Below are 19,003 nucleotides of genomic sequence, written 5' to 3' on the forward strand. Positions count from 1 at the left end.
GACAAAGACACAAGGAGATGAGCTGGGACATAGATAGAGGACCAGATAAATATGGACCCAACACATAGAAGAAGACGAATTCAGAGGGGTGACCATGAAAACTAGATGAATACGGGGCCACACACACACAGACAGACTGGACAGACAGACTGGACAGACAGACAGACAGACTCACCTTCCTCTCCACTGGCGAGTGAGTTGAGCAGGTCGTCCACAGCAGCACACACTTCAGTGATGAGCCCCCTCTGCACGCTCTTGATCACATTAAAGTCGGGGACGTTATAGACGTGTTTGTTGTGAGGGGTGGAAGCCATTTGTCTCATCTCAGCCTCATCTGCCTCTTTGATACCTTTTTAGACAAAAGAAACCAAAAAAATGACAAGATGTATACGGCCTCTCATAAAAAAAATTGAAAATGTTCCATAGGCTCATATTAACTCTCACTGCCTGCCAAATACAGGACATTTACTCATTTACTAGTCAAGAGTCAACACCAATAAATCCCAAATACTCCTTGTAAATCCTATGAAGGCATGTGAGAATGAGGAAAATTAACATGTGCATGCTTTTTTTCTGAGGGCTCAGTGCTGTTACGGAATGTCAAGAACTAGAAATACTCCATAAACATACAAAACGTGGAAGAAGTTTATAATTTCTCCTTTCTAAGGATGCACACTGTGGCACTTTGTACTTTTGCAGTGAGGAACTGTGGGTCATATCGCCATTGGAAAACATTTGAGGAGAGCATATTTTTGGTTGGAAACTATGACAACACAGCCAACGGTGTCTGTAAAAGGCATTTAACACTTTGGACTGTTGGATTTTTGTCATTTGCTTTCAATCCTGTCATAAAAAATGGCTTGGGATGAGGCAGAGCAGGACCACACAGCATAGTGCTGGACAGAGGATCAAAACACACAGATGTGCTCTCTTTAAAAAAAAAAAAAAAAAAATGCTGGGAGTAGCAGCACATGCTCTCTCTCACACACACACACACACACACACACACACACACACACACACACACACACACTCTCTCTCTCTCTTTCTTTCTTTCTCTCTCTCTCTTGCTCGCTTTCCCGCTGTCTTTCCTTCCCTTTCGCCCACACATACAGACATGCACTTTAACAAGCACATATACTTGCACACACACACAACTGTGCACACTTACCCAGGACAAAAATCTCAACTCCACTGTTCCTGAGTTTTTTGGCGTAGCCCTCCACTGAGTCTTGTGACTTCCCATCCGTAATAATCATGGCCACTTTGGGGAACCCTTTCCTGGATCCAGCCGCCTCCGTGAAAGTGTTTTTCAGCAGAAAGTCCATGGCGTCACCTACACAACCAATTTCCAGATCCCACTCCATATTAGTAAGAAAATTATTGGTAGTTTATTTTCATTCTTTTTTAAAACTATTGTCCACCAGAGTTACATTGTGATATAAACATGTGGAAGGGGGATTTGTTTTCCACTCATAAACTGTATGGAAAGTATTCACTCAAGGTGGAGATCTCGAGTTTCGTGGTTATGAGAGAGCTAGAGGTCAGGCTTTGCCCTTGTAAGTAGATTTTGGCGAGCCTGCACTGAGCCTGGCCAGGCCTCCAGATCAGCGGCCCAAAGGCAAAAACCACAAAGACAATGAGAGCCTGAGTCAGCAGTGAAAGAAACACACCGTCTGCCTGAATGCTAAGACAAGACCTGCACTGTGTGAGACACACACTCGTTTAAATTTACAACGACATTTCACAGCTAGACGTAGTCTATGTTTTGTTCAGGGGATTACTTCTAACTTTTGGTTGTAATGTCAACCAGCTGTAAGTAAGTAAGTGAGTCTTTTGATGACCTCAGCAGTGATTGGTAGATTTGTGCATGCATGATGTACCTGTCATGGTGTTGCCACCCTTGTAAGGCAAGTTGTTGATAGCCCGCAGAAGTTCGCCCTTTTTGGAGTACTGGTTCAGGTTGAACTCAGCCCTGGTGTCTGTGCTGTACTGAACCACAGCAACCCTTGTCTTCTCCTCCCCGATGTCAAAGGCACCAGCCATGGCGGAAATGAAGTTACGTATATACTTGAAGTTCTCACGTCCAACACTCCAAGAGCCATCCACCAGGAAGACCAAGTCAGCAATGGCGCCAACGGTGCATTCTGGGAACAGAGAGAAGATTCAGAGTCAGAGCCCAGGAAAATTCCGGCATTCATTGGAAACCAATTGAACCGGAACATGCACAGTTTTTTTTTTTAAAGGAAGCATGTCCAGTTCCTGTATATTTACAAGTCCCCAGTCCGCAACTGAATGTGAATGTGCAAGTGGTCAAGGAAAAGTGATGTATGAAAGAAAACCATGAAATATTCCATCTTGCGTTCCAATTTAAAAAAGATACAAAATAAATCCATAAAAATAACTGGCCCCTCTCTACTTCTGCTCTGTCCACAAGCTATGTTTTTTTTTTAAGCTTTGTTGTTCACACAGGACTTGCTAGAAGACTTGACTGCATGAAGAGTTTACAGCGTGTATCCTACAGTGAGCGTTCCAAAACATATAGTTCAGGTGTCATTTCAGTTCATTACAATGACATGCTACCAAGACAGTACACATAGGAGGGCTAGTCCCTTAATGCTCTTCATCTCCATAACATTATTGTATAGTTCAATCCTCTGAGGTTACTGCAGCTCTAGTTACCTCACCTCTGGGTGAGGTGTCAACATGGGACTTTATGATTAGTGGGATCCACCAACTTCAAAGGTGTCTCTCCAGTGTCTCCTGGGACCTGTCTATGAGCTCTGATTGGCTGGTTCACTGGGCCAGCTCTTAGATGGCGGTGAAAATTGCGACTTGGCATTTGAGTTTTATTGTTGGTAATTTGATTAATGCATTTTCCATGAGAAAAATGTATGGGGGGAAAGAGAAAAAGAAAGAAAAAAAAATGTGTTGAAGGATATTTCCACAGAAAGTCCTGGGCTGTTAGTGTGAAAGTCCATATGAGGAGGCCGATTTGCTCCACTCTTTGAGATTATTTTCCATCTCTCCTCCACCTCCTTTTCATGCGTTGGAGGGGAAAGTGAGCGTAGGGTTGCCCAAACATTCTGTCTCGTGTGAAGGAGGAGAAGACGAGGCGAGGGGAGGGGAGGGGAGAGAAGGGAAGACGAGGGAGGAGTTGGACTGGAGGCCACAGCACACTTGTAAAGTGGGATCTGTAATGCTTTCCACTTCCCTCGGTGTTTAAGGGCTTTAAGAGTTTATTTCCCAGGTCCAAGGGTCCCCGATACAGCTGTTAACTCAGCCCGGCACCCTCGACTGCTCAAGGAGAGCGAATGGGAAAATGTCCGCAACTTTACGGCTTTACCATGAATGGCACAAGTGACTCTACACTGACTAATCAACATAGTGGCTAACATTATCAGGAGTTACAACTCAAGTGCGACAATAGAAAGAATAGTTAGAGTTAGGGTACAGATGGTGGAAACTTCCAGTCAGAAATACTAACGCGGGAGAGTGGAAAGATCCCATAGGCAAAGATGAGTGACTGGAGCTAAGGGCAGTCAATGCTAAGACATGTCTGCCTCGACTGCACATACATCTGCAAATGGAGAACATGGTATGTGTGGAGGTCTGGTAATCCCATAGTGAAAGCTCACCATGTATTCTCTTTATCAATCGTATTTATGAAATGATTGCATTCTTCGAACGTCACATATGCTGCACTTGAAGACCTCACAACATCTTAAAAGGTAAAAGTCAATTGGAATGACTTACTGATTGCATCTGTGACCTGGGGTTTCCTGGTGCCCCCACCTGTGCCACTTGACTGGACTTAAATATGAGAAAAAATAGTCATTAGGGAAGGTTTTGACTCTATCAGGTTTATACATTAAAAAAAACTAGCAGTAATTGGTCCTTTTCCAACTTTCAGTAAACAGTAAATAAGAGAATATCCTAAAACAGAACTCACTTGTTATCTGGCCAGAGATGGGTAAACTCTCTTCAGACCCAGAGTATGCAATGATGGTTATCATATAATTCATATCTGGGGTCAAGTCTGTGATAGATGTTTTTCTGGAAGATGATGAGAGGCTCAATTCTCTGTCTGGTTCATCTGGAAAAAAAAATGAGACAAAATGGCCATTAAACCACTGCAACATACACTAATTTGCAAAGGCATTTTTCAAATGGAAATATGATAAGGCAGATTGCCTTAAATGAGATGCAAATAAAAACACCTCTGATATGAAAAAACATCACATTTAAAACTGAACTGAGATCAGGTCATGGTTTGGTGTGACTCATTTGAGGCCAGGGCCTTAAAACATAATCCAACAGATAAACCTCTGGAGGGTCTTGGGAAGGAATGAGGTACTTACCTGACTCTGCTACTATTTGTAGCCTGTAGCCTTGTATGCGTGTTAGTGACGGCCTCCATGACATTTCTACTGTGTTTTCATTTAGAATTTTAAACCTCAATTCTGAGGGCGGTACAACTGTAGAGAGAGGACATTGCAGATGTTAATTACAGCTGTTTTTGGTCTAAAAATTGTATTCATCAATAAAGATAACAATGAGTTCCCAACGATCAACACTTCAGTGGTGAAGTTATCTCGTTCATTGTTGGGGGTTGTGACAGCACAAATGAACGAAAGGCAACATGACACAAGTGATGAGAGACACTATGAGAGGCGGCCATTTTGGTTCAAAATGACATCCGTTTGAGCTGTTGGGCCATGGGGCCACAGTGAGCAACTCAAGCACACACAAATCAGAACAAAGCTATCAGAACACAGAGGGGGTGCTCCACAGAGATCTTCACAGTGACACAAAAACACATGGAATGGACTGACTGAACACTCGCATGCTGTGAAAGATGTCAGCCCAGCACAGCTGGAGTCCTGGTGTGGAGCCGGTTGTCACTGACAATGACTTTCTTTACAACAAACACAAGGTATCGATTCTACAATGGAGTCAGGCTAGCCTGAGAGGAAGTAACTGTAGGCCTCTCATGGCAATATATTAGCCACTTGTACCATCACTATTCTTATTGCATCTACTTCAGTACTGGCATCCATTGCAAACCTTTTAAAAGAGTACACAAAGTCATGATTGACCTTAGTGTACGTTCTTTTCATTACTGCAGCGTGTTCACATACTGAGTAAGCTAGGGACATGAAGACACAAAAACAATCCAGTGATACATCATGAAACATGTACATCAAAATAAAAGAGACAAATTAACATGGTGTCGTGGAGACACCTGTTGTGTTCGCTTTGAACAGATTATTGTCACACCATGCATATGTACATGAAAAGTTGTTTGAAACAACTTGTGGAACTGAAATTTCCATGTACAAGACAGATCACACGTAGACAGAAACTTTGGTCAAAATATTTTAAAATGATATTCTTCTGGTGATCATAATCTATTTGTTCAATTATCTGTGAGATCCCTAACTGGTTGTGAGTTTTGTAAGATGAAGCGATTAAAAAAAAAAACCTAATGTACCTCAACTGCACCAACAGCACATCACTGCAAACTAGTACATGCTAAATAAACATTAACTTTGGTTATGAGAAAGATACGTGAGTATGAAAGTGAAGTTAAAACTACTCATCTAGATCCTGCCTAAGGGCCCTATTTATAGAAATAATCATTTCTACACAAGAGCTTTCATAAGACTAGCACGTGACATGAAGAATATCATTCTAAAATATTATGGTAAAGCAATGGCTCAGGGGACAAACCGAATGTGCAAGGACACGAAAGGAAAACGACTTGACCAGTAAACAAAACATCAAAAATGAGAACCACCAACCTGGCAGATCAATTCAACCGTCATGATCACGATCACTGCTTTCCTTTTTTTCCCGACTGGGCCCCATCCCAACTATCCCATACACTCCCCATTGGGAGACGAATTTAAACCACCGTGCACTCACATACACGCACACACACACACACACTAACGAAATCCCTCCCCCCCCCCCCCCCCCTCTCTTTAATGTCTGTGGCGGTGGTCTACAACTATGTGTTCATCTCATTCTTGCCTCATACTACAGCCTCATTGTGTTAGAGAAACACACATATTTTTCCAGGGCTGCTTCACGAGCAGCCCATTTTCACCTTCAGGTCCTCTAAGTAGGCTGTTGCTCTGTTAACACGCGTTCAGAACGCAGATCTCTGAGCTCAGGGTTAACTCACTGTTGTCATGGGGACCTCTGACTGGTCGTGACCCTATAGGGCAGCGAAGGCCCAAGTCTAATTGAAAACATCACAAGTGAGAGGATTTACTGACCACATGTTGACATTAGATCACTGCATGTTAACTTGGCGCATGGCTAGCAAGACAATTGCACTGAGAAAAGTAGGGGCCATAGAAGTCTAAAATATTCCCTCGTTTTTCTCTGCTCTCGACTGTTGGAAGTATGATTTGTGAGAGGCATATTTAGTCGTTTTGTTCCATGATGACAGAAGAGAGAGATGAGAGAGAAATCTGGCCACCAGAAATGCAATCTTCTCCCCAAGATGAAAGTAGTTAAATGTTCCATTCTGTTTTCCACTCTGCTGCAGAAATGCATAATGTTTTGTACTTCAACAGTCGAGTTCTTTTTACTTCTGCTTTTTTCAGCCTCTTAATGTGAATAGTTAATGTCAATGTGAAAAGTAAATAATAATATTTTAGTATAAAAAAACAAATCCCAGAAAAGAACAGTAAACATAGTGACATTTTGCTAAAAAGCCTAAAATACTTGTTTATGGAAAACATTAAGTCATACTTGTAACAGAAGCATTTACAAAACCGTAAATTTACGTAACCATAGAGTCTATGCAGTGGCAGTGCTAGATACTATTCCACCTCCCTTCCACTGCACATACATGAGACATTATGCCAACATGGAAACACAGACACAGCTTTTAATTACACCCCAAGACAAACACAAGGACCTTCAGATTATGTCTGAATCCTTCAAAAACATCAAAAGAAAGAAATGGTGCAACCATTTCGACATTGAAACCGACTTACCAAACCTTTATTTTGGTTACTGTTTGGCAGTTTGGAAATATTTAAAATACTATACACATAAAATAAATAGGTTGGATTAATTTGAGTGTTTGGCTGCAATATCAATTAAAGGATTCGTTTTTGAATCCCAGCATGCGACATGACCATGAAACACAACAATACACAACACAGAAGAAACAAAAAAACTGGCATTTCATTTTTTTTAAACACACATGTATAAACACCTTATTACAAGTAACTGTGCCATTAGCTACATATAGTAATTAAATTATTAAAAACAGATTACCTTGTAGAAACAATACAGAGAGGGAGGGAGAGAGAGAGAGAGAGAGAGGGGGGGGGGGGGGGGGGGGAGGGGTGTAGTTGAAAAAGAGGAAACCATCACAGTGTGGCAAGGGAAGTTTACCTTGTGCGTCAACAGCGAATAGTACTACTACTGCAAGGACAGCAGCTGCTACCAGACACAGCCTGGTCTTCATTTTTTCACCCTCTCACTACTTCCCTGCCTCAGAAGCACATGAATTAATCTGCAAAGAGGAGAAACAATTTCGTGATATTAAGCACAGCGAACACTGAACCCACTTTCAGAGTGCTCACGAGGATCTAAACTATTTGGACTCGTGATTCAATAAACATTTCATAAAAAAATCAGTGGAATGCCCAGATGGTTGCAGAAGAAACCTATTCAACAGAAGAACATAACTATGAGTCCACAGCACAAAAGAGAGGCAAACGTTACTGACTATAGATGCATTCAATATGCTATGCCATAGCCCAAATGGCCTAATAACGACCACATAGAGTTGCGCATCTCTACTTTTCCAACACGGCACCGAAGTGCCACAACTTTATAGGCTAGTATAAGGGCGCCTCCCGGAGGATCCGAAAAAGTATGACTTGCTAAAGGTGGGTTCATCATTCCATTGGCAAAAAAGATTTTTAGTCTTCGTAGCCCAGACGTCAAGACACAACATATACTTAATTGAGAGCTAAGATCGAGAGCTGTTCAGGCAGAATAAGGGTAACACGATATAGCTTAAAAATATATCCACACCATTGATAAAAAAAAAAAAACTTTTCCAAGTCATCAAATGTATCTAACTCCCAAACTCAAGCAGAGCCAAATGTATCAGGTGTTTTATAAATGAATTCACATCTGATTGTATCCGTATCTTAAAACAACACTTAAGTTGATCAAATTGTTCATTCATTCCTATTTCCAAAGACATGCTTTCACAAGGCGCGGAAAATCCTCAACCCCAGAATGTTGCCTGTGCATTAGTAAATTTGGGCCAAATAAAACATCCGGTAATTTAGATCACGGTATTTGAACCATACCTCCACATGAGCTATTCCAGGCGATGAAAACTTCTTTCATAAATTTAATCATTGAAGTAGTCCACTGGCGCATAAAGTGAAATGGACAATCCATTTGCGCGTCAATTAATAGTGCATTTCAAGTAGGCTAATTGTCACTACTTCATCAACCACTACATCAGCAAGCAAGATTCCATTTCCAATATAAAACTTCCTTCAAAAGAACGTGTGGACTTCAGGCAAAGAAATCACCCTCTACTTACCAGACGCAGTTAGGCAATTTTTTTCAAAAGTTATATGAATGGTCATTTGAAAAGCTCCAATTAATCTGAAAAGCAACCCTAACCTTCAAAGAGAAAATTGTGTTCTTTCTCGGTATTTGTTGTTTTGTCAAGATGCCACAGCTCTTCGAAGATGACCAGACCGTGATGGGAGGCTCCGCTTGAGTGGAGGAGACTTTCGATCTGACGGATCACTCAGAGCTCCCGATTCGGACGTCCCAGAAAGGAAGCCTCTTTCCAAATGGGAAGAATTTCTTCACAATCTGCTACTTAATAGGGGGCTGTCCCCGATTCTCGTTTTACTATCGTAAGCTCTTACGACACAACGCAATTTTGGAGCTTTGCCACGAAATAATATGAAACTTTCTGGTGTGTGGGAATGCACTTTTGGAAACTGCGCATTTTCAGCATTCCTTTTGGGTGATGTTCCTCACAACGTTGTAGCCACAGGTCTATCTGTTGTTGGAAACTAGTAGACAATCTCCAGTGGTCATCTGTGGGCGGTTTGACATGGGTCCCTTGAAAATTCTAAGCCTGTATGACAAGAACATTAAAGAAGCTTTTTTAACCTGACTAATCTTAGCTAGTTGATAAATACTTGGTCACGATAAACGCAGCCATTAATACATTAATAAGGGTCCTAACAGCGGTGCCCTTTTTGGCTGTATACGGTTGTAACAAGCTACTGTGAAAAATATGTGTTTCCTATGGCAATGATGAATTACAACAGACACAAGTAACCACGTCTGAACATCCTGTCTCATTCCCCTCGAAGTCCTGACACGAATTTTATGGCACCTCTTTATTGGTCATGCAAAAATACTTTATTACAAATGCCTTCAAAATATTTAGCACCCTGACTGAAATGAAAGCACACTTATCCGATACATTCTCAATTGATACAAATATTGTTGAAACTGGCGTTCAATTTACATTTAACGAAATTAAGAACATTCACGATGTAGATTAGGTAGGTACAGTTCTTTATAACCAAATATGTGACTCTTTGGATAAATCTGAGAACCAAGACTCACCCACTGGGGTTTGGCTGAGGCCACTTTTTTTATTTTAAGTTTTCATTAACTGTCTGACATACCCCCCTTGTGGCTAGGCAAGGAAACTGCACTGTATGGATGTAGGAAGTCAAACCATTCACCTACTGCCTTACAGCTCAAAAGCCAGAGGAAAATAAAGTTCATGTTTTAACCTCAGTCTGATTGGGAGTCTCCGTAAATAAGTATTGATTGTACCCTGCCCTTGCCCTGAAAAGGCCAAACCTTAGAGTATATGCCCTATAAACCAATTTGCTGAAGTTGAATGGCTTTTCTTTGTTTTGTGTGGAATGTAATGGGGAACTATTCAAAACTAAACCATTCTTTGTTCTCCTATGGAGAAAATATATTCTAACTATGATCATTTAGATGTGTGACACCACCAAAAGGCCTATAAACCCACTGAAAAGTGACACCAGTTAAGTTCCTTTCACACTACACATTTCAAAACATTTGCTTGCCAAAAACGTAGAGGAAACGAGGGGAACTCCATTCAAGAGAGGTTGATTTTATTGTCCTCATGATACACAATTGAATAAATTACAAGTTGACATGAATATCATTATGACGGAACAAATGAACTCCCTGAAAATGAATTTTGTACAACCATTGGAGGAATGTTGAAGAGGCCAAGAGGTCGGAGTAACTACTTCTTCTTGGGAAGGGCTGCATTTACCAGCTCATAGATGACATATGCTGTCCCTGTAAGAGAATGGCATCACTGTTAGTTTGGTGGGCATCTGAAGGCATAAAGTACAACATTTCACACCTGTAGCTGTGGTACATTACCAAATGACTATATTAGCCAAAACAGATTATCCATTCAATTGTACAATGCTTATCTACATAAGTAAACATTCTCTTTGGGATTGGAGTTCATAACCATTAGTCTTTGTGGCAATTACCTGTCAGATGAGCTACAGAGAAAATTGCTGGGCTTACAATTAGAAGTGCTACCACTCACCCATAATGGTTAATGCCATAGTGGTCCGGTAGAGGATCGCGTCTGTAGCGCCGCCCTTCAGGTGGATTGGAATGCCATTGTCCTCCTGAAGGACCAGATATACAATTATCTTTACTTGCCAAATACAAGATGTCAATTGCATGCGTCACAAAATAAAATAAAATAAAACAAACAAAATAGTAATAACAAAACAAAAAAAAGAGCTGAGTTTCAGCTCTACCACCTCTACCATCTTGACTTCCTCACAGTCATCACTCAAATACATGGGTTCTGTGAGGAAGACGTCTCCAGGACTTTTCTGAGCACTACTACTTTAAAGTGTAGCTCTATTCATCAATGAGAAAACGTTCAAAGTGACAGGCACCCCCGTCAGGTGTTTGGTGTGTCCACAGACTGAAAGATGTTTTCTGAATGCCAAATCCGAACGGTGTAGGAGGGGAACATTATCAGCATCGGGACATAAGCATCATGCATGCTCACACATGCCATGGTTTATTGTGCAGCAGGTGACAGAATAATAATCAAGACAAATATATGATAAATCAAACTGTTCACTTTATAGCATATTAGTGGAGCATCTTTAACAAAAAAAGGCCCTGTTGTTACATTATGTGTAATGACGAACAATGCAAACTGAGACTGAATATTCCCAACTAGCCTGTTAGAATCTGAATGGACATCTGGTTAGGATGCAATTGCATGAGTTCCGATAGAACGTCAGCCTCCTTTTTACATCAGATAGCTTCAACCATGATTGATATAACGCCACTCAACAAATACCCATAGAGTGGCAGTCTGATCAACTCTTCCAAGCAACACAACACGGCAACACAGCAGTTAGAGCTGTATACAGGTTTGATATCGCCACGGCAACACAGCAGTTAGAGCTGTATACAGGTTTGATATCGCCACGGCAACACAGCAGTTAGAGCTGTATACAGGTTTGATATCGGAGACATCTAGTTAGTGGTGAGTAGTGACAAACACCGACAATGTGGAAGACGTCTTGGCTGCAAACTGGCAAATGGATGCTAAGCCCAGTTCTCCTGCCATGCAAGCAGAACTTACTTATTTGCTCAACTGCCGGAGAGCTCATTGGAAAAACTATGCACCTTGAACAAATGAAAAATGATATGATCACTATAAAACTTGAAACATGTCATTCATTGGTTTTATGGTCACCGATGGGAACTTAATTGGCAAAATACATTTGATTAAAAATGTATTAAAAATGATTTCCCTTAGGCTACTGTTCCATCATGCCTCATGGTAACTAATAGGCTGCTGCATCTACTACACACACACAATGATAATGTGAGGCGTTCCTCTACCCCCTCTACCTTACTTGATCAAATAGCTCGCCGTGTCTAGTTACATGGTAGAGGAAACTCTCACATTAGGTGCCGTGGTCAACAGCAGGTCTCAACTGGGGAGAAGCTGGAAAAGATAGTTGTAGTTTGCAACGGATACTGAAACGAACAGGAGTTCTCATGGTATTCAAAATTTCGTTGTATAAATACAATGACAATAAAGGCTTTTCTATCTATTCTATCTATCTATCTATTGTGTTCCTTATTGTAGTTTACAGTTCAAATGATCCTTTATTTTTCATTAAAATGAGACTGACATATATATATTTATATAGTTATATTTCTTATGTAAAGTAGTATTTATTGTTACACCAGGTTCTATTGCTCGTAGCTTGACTATTCTCTCCCTTGTACGTCGCTTTGGACAAAAGCGTCTGCTAAATGACTAAATGTAAATGTAATGTCACTCAATTCTACCCACTGCACCTTTAAGCAAAGTTGCGCAGTTACCAATTAAGTCGACTGCAACGATCATCATAAAAGTCTCACCTGAAACATCTTCTGCTTCTGAGGTACCCGGTTCATCACCTGCTTGTTAGCAGTGGTACTCAGCATTCGCCGAGACACCTGCTGGAATGTCTGCAGAAGCACACCCGAGAGATTCATTACAATAAAGGTGACGGTCGGAGGCCTAAATTCAGCTACAAAATGCAAATAACTCAAAAATAATAACAGATACAAATCAAAATGACCAAAGCCACAAGTAACTGACTAGCTAACAATTTAACCTTATCTAGCCAGCATGGAATAACGTCACCCAATACGTTATTGCACAATTCACTTTCGTTTTTTTTTTATTGCAGCATGCACGTATACAGGAAACAACCTTCTTAGCCAGTCCGCTACACCAGTATATTCAAAATATTGAAGTAACGTTAACGTTGCATGTATTTCATGTGCCCTAAGGTGAAAAATCTAGCTTATCCCTCTTGCGAGGCTTAGACAGTACTTCACAATGAATGTGTTCAAAAACAAAAATGCATTATCACAGTCAATTTAGCTATTCTCATGATTCAAGTTGACCAGTCCAGGAAGTAAACTGGACTTGAACTTTGGTATACTAGCTAATGTTGCCATATTACCGCTTGAGCTGTCTAGCTAACTTTACACAGTTCGTCCTTCACATCCATGACCGCTAGCCAACTGGCTACCTTCAAATAACAATATTTTCTGAAATCCCAATTTATCCACACGAATACTATACAACAAATGATAATTGTCGTATACAGTCTGACATTTGATATCGCTCTCAGAGCTATCGTGTGTTTGCAATATACAATAATTGGTCTGAAATTATAGTTACCATGAGCTGCTTATACATCTTCAACCGGCTTTTGGAGTCATGCAAGGACACGAAGGATGGTGCGTGCCTTCAGCTACAATAGCGTTCCTGTATATCCGGCAACGGGACCTTTAATCAAAACTAAAAGTGCCATGTTCCACTGTGGAAAAACTGTATTAAAAATATTACACATAAGATCCCATCCACATCAGATGTCGCTATGCTTAAGGACGCCTACAGAGGCAACTTTGAATGATGCACAGTGCATTCGTAACAAAATCACGTTAAATGCTCGAGTGCAATCAAAAACCTCGTCTAAAGTTCTGACAATACAAAATGACAGTCAGTCATCTACAAACAAACAGCATGTCGAGCTAGCCAACTATTCACTGTCACACACACTCATAGTTATATACCCTGTAGTCATCACCTTTTCATTACTTATTGCAGAGTCGAATAGAGAACGTTTTAGCCTGTAACCTAAGACTTGACGAGAATAGGCTATGGAATAAAGATATTTTACTTAAATCTATCTGTGCATGCGTTATTTTATGACAAAGATTCATGTTTGTATACATAAATAAAATTGAATGTAGTGTAGTTTTCGTTTGGAAATACTTGCATTACACTTTTCCTCACCTACAAGTAATATCGACTTTCTTCTTACCTAAAGTTCATTAATGATAGCAACGTTCTAATTAAAGTACGCGACTATGTGCAATGTATAGTTCTACTTGTAGCACAGTGCATTCGCATTATACATATAGCCAATTTCATGTAAGACTTTTATTCTGACGTAGTTTCATTGTACATTACTGTAGCTGTTTTCATTGTTCTCCACTCCAAGTATACTACTGCCGCCTACTGTACACGAAGACACATGGTCGTTGAGATGACACATCTTTCTCATGTACGGATGCAACAGGTTACCAGTCCAGCTCTTCATAAAATAAATATATGAAATTATTCCGTTGTGTTTTATTTGTGTTACGACATAAAGGTTAATTTGCACACTGATGTAACAGACATTTTTTTTTACGGTCAGCCTACTGAGTAAAATAATTCTATGGCAATTCAGAAAGTGCAAAAATGTTTGTGAAAAGTAAAAACTAGGCCCTGGCCCTTTTGTGAAGAGAAAAAAAATATAAAATAAACATAAAAGGGCACGTAATCTTCATGCGAGACCTTCAATTTCAAATGATCTTTCTGATTTTAAAGTCTCTTTCTACTTTGAAAATATTTATATAAATCATACATCTCTTTGGGGACCCTTAACATAAAACAAACCTAATTAACTCTATGTACACCCACGCAATCAGAGTAACAGCTTGTGACTTATAAAAAAATGTACAAAGTAATAAAACCAATCTCCGAAGGATGATAACAAAGGCCCAGCTGACCATTGCTGTGTATATACTGTAAACTGACAATGTAACATGTATTCATATAGCACAAAATAACTTCAACTGCGCACATCTCTTGTTGCGAACACCAGTAAGAAGATCCAAATATAACATTCTCATAGTGGCAATATCTTAAATAACCCTTGTAAATAACCTGCTTTGTTTTTGACATAGAGCATTCCAATCAGTAGTAAAAATCAGCACAATATCAGAGGGGAGGTCCTAGCATTTCCTTCCAAGCATACGACATTAGCAAAATACACCATAATGCAATAATCAGAATAAAAATAAATACACTTCCAAGTTAAACTATTTCTTAGTCCTCTGACATCCAATCAACTTACATACACAAGCAGACAACCCAAATAGCGTGCACGCGCACACACATGCGCACACACACACACACACAACGGCATAAGCTTACACATACACACACGCACAATGGCATAAGCTTACTCATACACACACGCACAATGGCAAAAGCTTGCATAACAACAGTCTTTCTTCACCATGCCCTCAGCCAGACAAACATGCAGAACACTAATGTTGTTAAAACGATGAAGCGTTCTAGTTGGGGATGTCAGAGTTGTTGCTGCGGTTGCCGTATTTATGGTGGATGATGAGCAGGACCACGCCCAGGAAGAAACAGACAGAGCCCACAGTGATGTAAGCTATGCCCAGGAAGGGGTTCTTTCCTCCCATCCAGGAGATGGTGCTGAGGATCATGCGCTTGCGGCCCTCGAAGCTGCGTACAGGGTAATCTGTTGCACCAGGTTAAGGGGAATGACAATAATCAGAAAGACACATAGGACAATTGTCTCTATTTAAGGGAGTTGCTGTATGCGGTGTTGTGAAAAGCACAATCCTAAACTAGGGGTTCAACCCGCAACATTATACATGGGTGGCAGGTGGGCAAGTAAGGAGGCTAGGGGTTAAAGGGTACTTCAGGTTCATGCTGTGATGTAGACACAATAGTTCAGTCATTTACCTAATTATCCACATCCATTGAAAGCAGATTCGTCAGTTGTTGGATTAAGTGACCACACATTTGGACAGATGTTTAAATTCCCATTGATTCCCTGGTAATTAGCTTGTAACGTATAGGCTATCTGACCTCCACAGACGTGAACAATTCGGAACTCTCAAAGGACCCTAACCGTACACACTACTACACATGTTTCTCTCAAGGACTCGTGCTATAGCCTTCCGAAGGTTATGTGCAACAGCTAGAGCAGACAACGTCTTTTGCTCAGACACACTAAACACATTTGAAAATAATCCATCTGCTCAGTTGTAAAAAAGGATACTGTAGGTGACCTCCAAGGTGTAGTTTCCACGGGGCAGTGTGGGAGTCATGTTGTTTTTCCTCTGGATGATGCGGTACAGCTTGCGGAAAGTGGGGAGCGCGGCTGTACGCATCCAGACAATGAAGTCCTCATTGATGAAGCCGTTGTTCTCTGGATCAGCATCCAGCTCATAAGCTGGTTTATTCCAGTTCACAGGCTTAGAGTTACCTAGAGAAAGATGAGAGTTTAAAACAAATCTAATGCTTAATCTTGACAAAGGGGTGGGTTGGTTATCTTTGAATTGTGGATAATTAGTCATGTTTCTCATTCAGGATTCAGTCATATATCAGAAACATGGCCAGATTTTTCAGTTATCATTTAAAAATAAAATCACTACTGGGGCCAAGACTGATCATAGATAATACATTACAGGTGTGACTGATGATTTGTAACCGTTAGACATTTCTACCCGTTGAAGAAGTGTGCTAAAGGTGACTTAGAAGGTGGCTGAGAATACCTTGGAAACTGGCCGTGAGGTTGGAGTTGTTGCCTCCAGGATTCCTGAACTTCACATGTTTGTCTGTCCACCAGGCAATCCCTTTCTTCACCAGGGGGATTAGTGTTCTGGTTTCATTAGGGTCGATGTAATACAACTCCAGAGTGTCTGTGAAGAAAGTCGGGAAAAACTAAATCAGAGATCTGCAATCTGGTCATACTGTTCACAGAGTTTTTGTGTGAAATTGGTCTTACCATTAAACATGCTGTTTGCGATAGCACCACATGGGGCAATTGGCTTATTGTCACTGCCAGTACGGTAGGGCTCACATTCCTTGCTAGGATGCTGTTGGTCATGTAAAAGCTTGATTAACAAACACTCAATGAAAGGACAAAAGGAGGACCAGAAACCCCCAAACTTCCTGCATAAACAATCTCTCTAGCCAAATATGTTGCATATGTACCGTGAGAGAGAAAAGGTCTCCGTTGAGCTGGCTGTCATCTCTGGACTTCACATAACGGCGATGGTTTTGGTAGAAGTTTGACAGGCCATAATACACGAAGACATTACTCTGAGAAAGTAAGAGAAAAGATAAGAATCCATGAATGTATTTATTATTTATGTATTAAATAATGTATGATGTACTGTAGTTGTATGATTCATATACAGTAACACTGTAGAACAGGCACTCTTTAAATAATAATTACAATAATAATAATAAACCTTATTTGTACAGCACTTTTTTTAATATATGCAGCTCAAAGTGCTTTACATACTGGCAGACAACACAGAATCCAGAATAGTAATGGGTAAAAAGGCAGAAAACTCAATCTAAGGGGCATACAACAGAGATGCTCATAAGTAAAAGTATAAAACAATTTAAAATAATCAAAGTACGTTAAAGATAAAACATTAAAATAATTAAGAGAATGGATTAACTAAATAAATAAAAAGGCTATTAAAAGATCGATTAAAAAGGAATGAAATTGGTCAATTGAGTAACAATCAGATACCTACATGAGGAAAATCAGATTACCTACATCAGGAATATAAATACTTTGAAAACCACTGGTGTATTTTAAAACCCATTACTCAACAATACTCTTAACAGTAACTTAACCCATTACTCAACAATACTCTTAACAGTAACAGTGTGGCTGCTGTTTACAAACAGCAGTCACACTGCCAGTGGAACGAACTACTGAAATCAAAAACAAAACTGAATTGAATGAGCTTAAGAGTGACAATATCATACAGATGTAAATACGACTGTTATGTTAAGGCCACTCACCTCGAACGGTTGGTCCAGCGAAAAGGGAAGAGAACATTTACATGGTTTAGTGCTATTCCAGCTGAAGTTCTGAGAACAGTTGAAACAGGGACTGGACATGTCAATCCCCGTGTAATCAATCTATGAAGTGGAAACAGGAATTCATGGTCATCCAGGGTCACTTTATACACAACTGCATGTCACCTTCTTTCAGTTTTTCTTTGCTAGTTAAGGGTTAGTACACAAACGTATAGGTATCTATCTACATAACGTATAAGTTAATTAGATAGGTAACATACATAGTTACCTTGTTACCTAAACTTATCCCTACGAATCCCTAACTTTAGCTCGACAATGCTGTCATAGCCCTCAAACACAGCCCCGTAAACGTCTTCGGGTGCAATTTAAACTAAGTCACATGGCCAAGGCATCTTTAAGATTTAAATTACGCCAATAATGTGTGACTAGCTATGCAATAATAATACCTGCCTGTTATAGTTAGCTAGGAATCGTTAACTTGCTGGCTGGCAATGCTACGACAGAATAACTTGAGCTAACGTTAGCCATCAAGTCAACAACGCCCGACCAAGATAATTATGATGGATGTAAACATTACGGGCATCACAAGAGAATATAATCATGTTGCTAAATGTAGTACAATTATATATTTTAACTGTTAACTAAGAATACTAGAAATGTGACGTTAGTTGTTAGCTGGCGAACCCACCTCGAATTCCTTGATGTTATTTGACGTGACATAGAGACCGATTCCGATAGGAATGAATATAAGACCGATTACGAAGAATGCAGGAAGAACGGTGCCTGCTGTAAGAATCGGTTGCCAAGCTGGCAATCGTTGCTGCTTGAAAGCTGTATTATCGGGCTTTTTGCTTTTCGCTGCAGCTCCACCTGGTCCAGAGGCCCCAGAGTGATGTCCGTCTTCCTCCTTTGCGTTGTAGCTTGACGCCATCATAACTGCAGTAGAAAATTTCTGACTGCAGTCTTCTGATAGAAACGCTAACAGTTAGCTAACGTTTACTTACTTGGTCTAACAAGTAAGCAAGCGTACTAACTAGCTAAGTCTTAAAACAGTGATGGCATGAAATGTTACATCGATGTTGGGTATAAAGAAAATTTAAACGATTGATAATTTCGCCTCGATTGCTAGTCACTTGTGTTGTTGTTAGCCCGCTAGTTGGGCAGGAGCGACAGGAAATTGCTAGCCAACCACATAGGCGTCTATTACGTAATGACATCAGAGGTTTACAG

General features: G+C 40.3%; 3 protein-coding genes across 8 annotated transcripts in view; all 3 read right to left on the bottom strand.

Annotated features, from left to right (window-relative positions):
- Positions 1-10,056, bottom strand: part of col12a1b (collagen, type XII, alpha 1b) — a 70,678-nt gene extending 60,622 nt beyond the window's left edge. For 5 of the 6 annotated variants that reach the window (XM_031581585.1, XM_031581584.1, XM_031581587.1 and 2 more), the window contains exons 1-8: positions 8,677-10,056; positions 7,420-7,540; positions 4,362-4,478; positions 3,953-4,096; positions 3,757-3,813; positions 1,884-2,147; positions 1,172-1,336; positions 176-349 (exon numbers count right to left, since the gene is read on the bottom strand). In XM_031581585.1, coding sequence (XP_031437445.1) covers positions 176-349; positions 1,172-1,336; positions 1,884-2,147; positions 3,757-3,813; positions 3,953-4,096; positions 4,362-4,478; positions 7,420-7,492 — 994 coding nt within the window. In that variant the 5' untranslated portion in view covers positions 7,493-7,540; positions 8,677-10,056. Of the gene's footprint in view, positions 1-175; positions 350-1,171; positions 1,337-1,883; positions 2,148-3,756; positions 3,814-3,952; positions 4,097-4,361; positions 4,479-7,419; positions 7,541-8,593 lie in introns of all 6 variants that reach the window. The other variant, XM_031581583.1, reaches the window with a different exon arrangement.
- Positions 10,057-10,151: 95 nt separating this feature from the next.
- LOC105897050 (cytochrome c oxidase subunit 7A2, mitochondrial) lies at positions 10,152-13,421 on the bottom strand. The gene is made up of 4 exons (XM_012823898.3): positions 13,301-13,421; positions 12,487-12,576; positions 10,628-10,712; positions 10,152-10,365 (listed from the first exon to the last, which is right to left on the bottom strand). The coding sequence occupies exons 1-4, from the start codon at positions 13,316-13,318 to the stop codon at positions 10,310-10,312; spliced, it is 249 nt and encodes an 82-aa protein (XP_012679352.1). The 5' UTR covers positions 13,319-13,421; the 3' UTR covers positions 10,152-10,309.
- An 821-nt stretch (positions 13,422-14,242) lies between these two features.
- Positions 14,243-18,998, bottom strand: LOC116223741 (cell cycle control protein 50A-like). Its single transcript, XM_031581590.2, has 7 exons — positions 18,462-18,998; positions 17,756-17,875; positions 16,928-17,035; positions 16,719-16,809; positions 16,486-16,632; positions 15,990-16,196; positions 14,243-15,443 (listed from the first exon to the last, which is right to left on the bottom strand). Exons 1-7 carry the CDS (start codon positions 18,705-18,707, stop codon positions 15,250-15,252), a joined length of 1,113 nt encoding a protein of 370 aa, XP_031437450.1. The 5' UTR covers positions 18,708-18,998; the 3' UTR covers positions 14,243-15,249.
- Positions 18,999-19,003: the final 5 nt, after the last annotated feature.

The sequence above is a fragment of the Clupea harengus genome, chromosome 15, assembly GCF_900700415.2.
Source record: "Clupea harengus chromosome 15, Ch_v2.0.2, whole genome shotgun sequence".
Classification (NCBI taxonomy): domain Eukaryota; kingdom Metazoa; phylum Chordata; class Actinopteri; order Clupeiformes; family Clupeidae; genus Clupea; species Clupea harengus.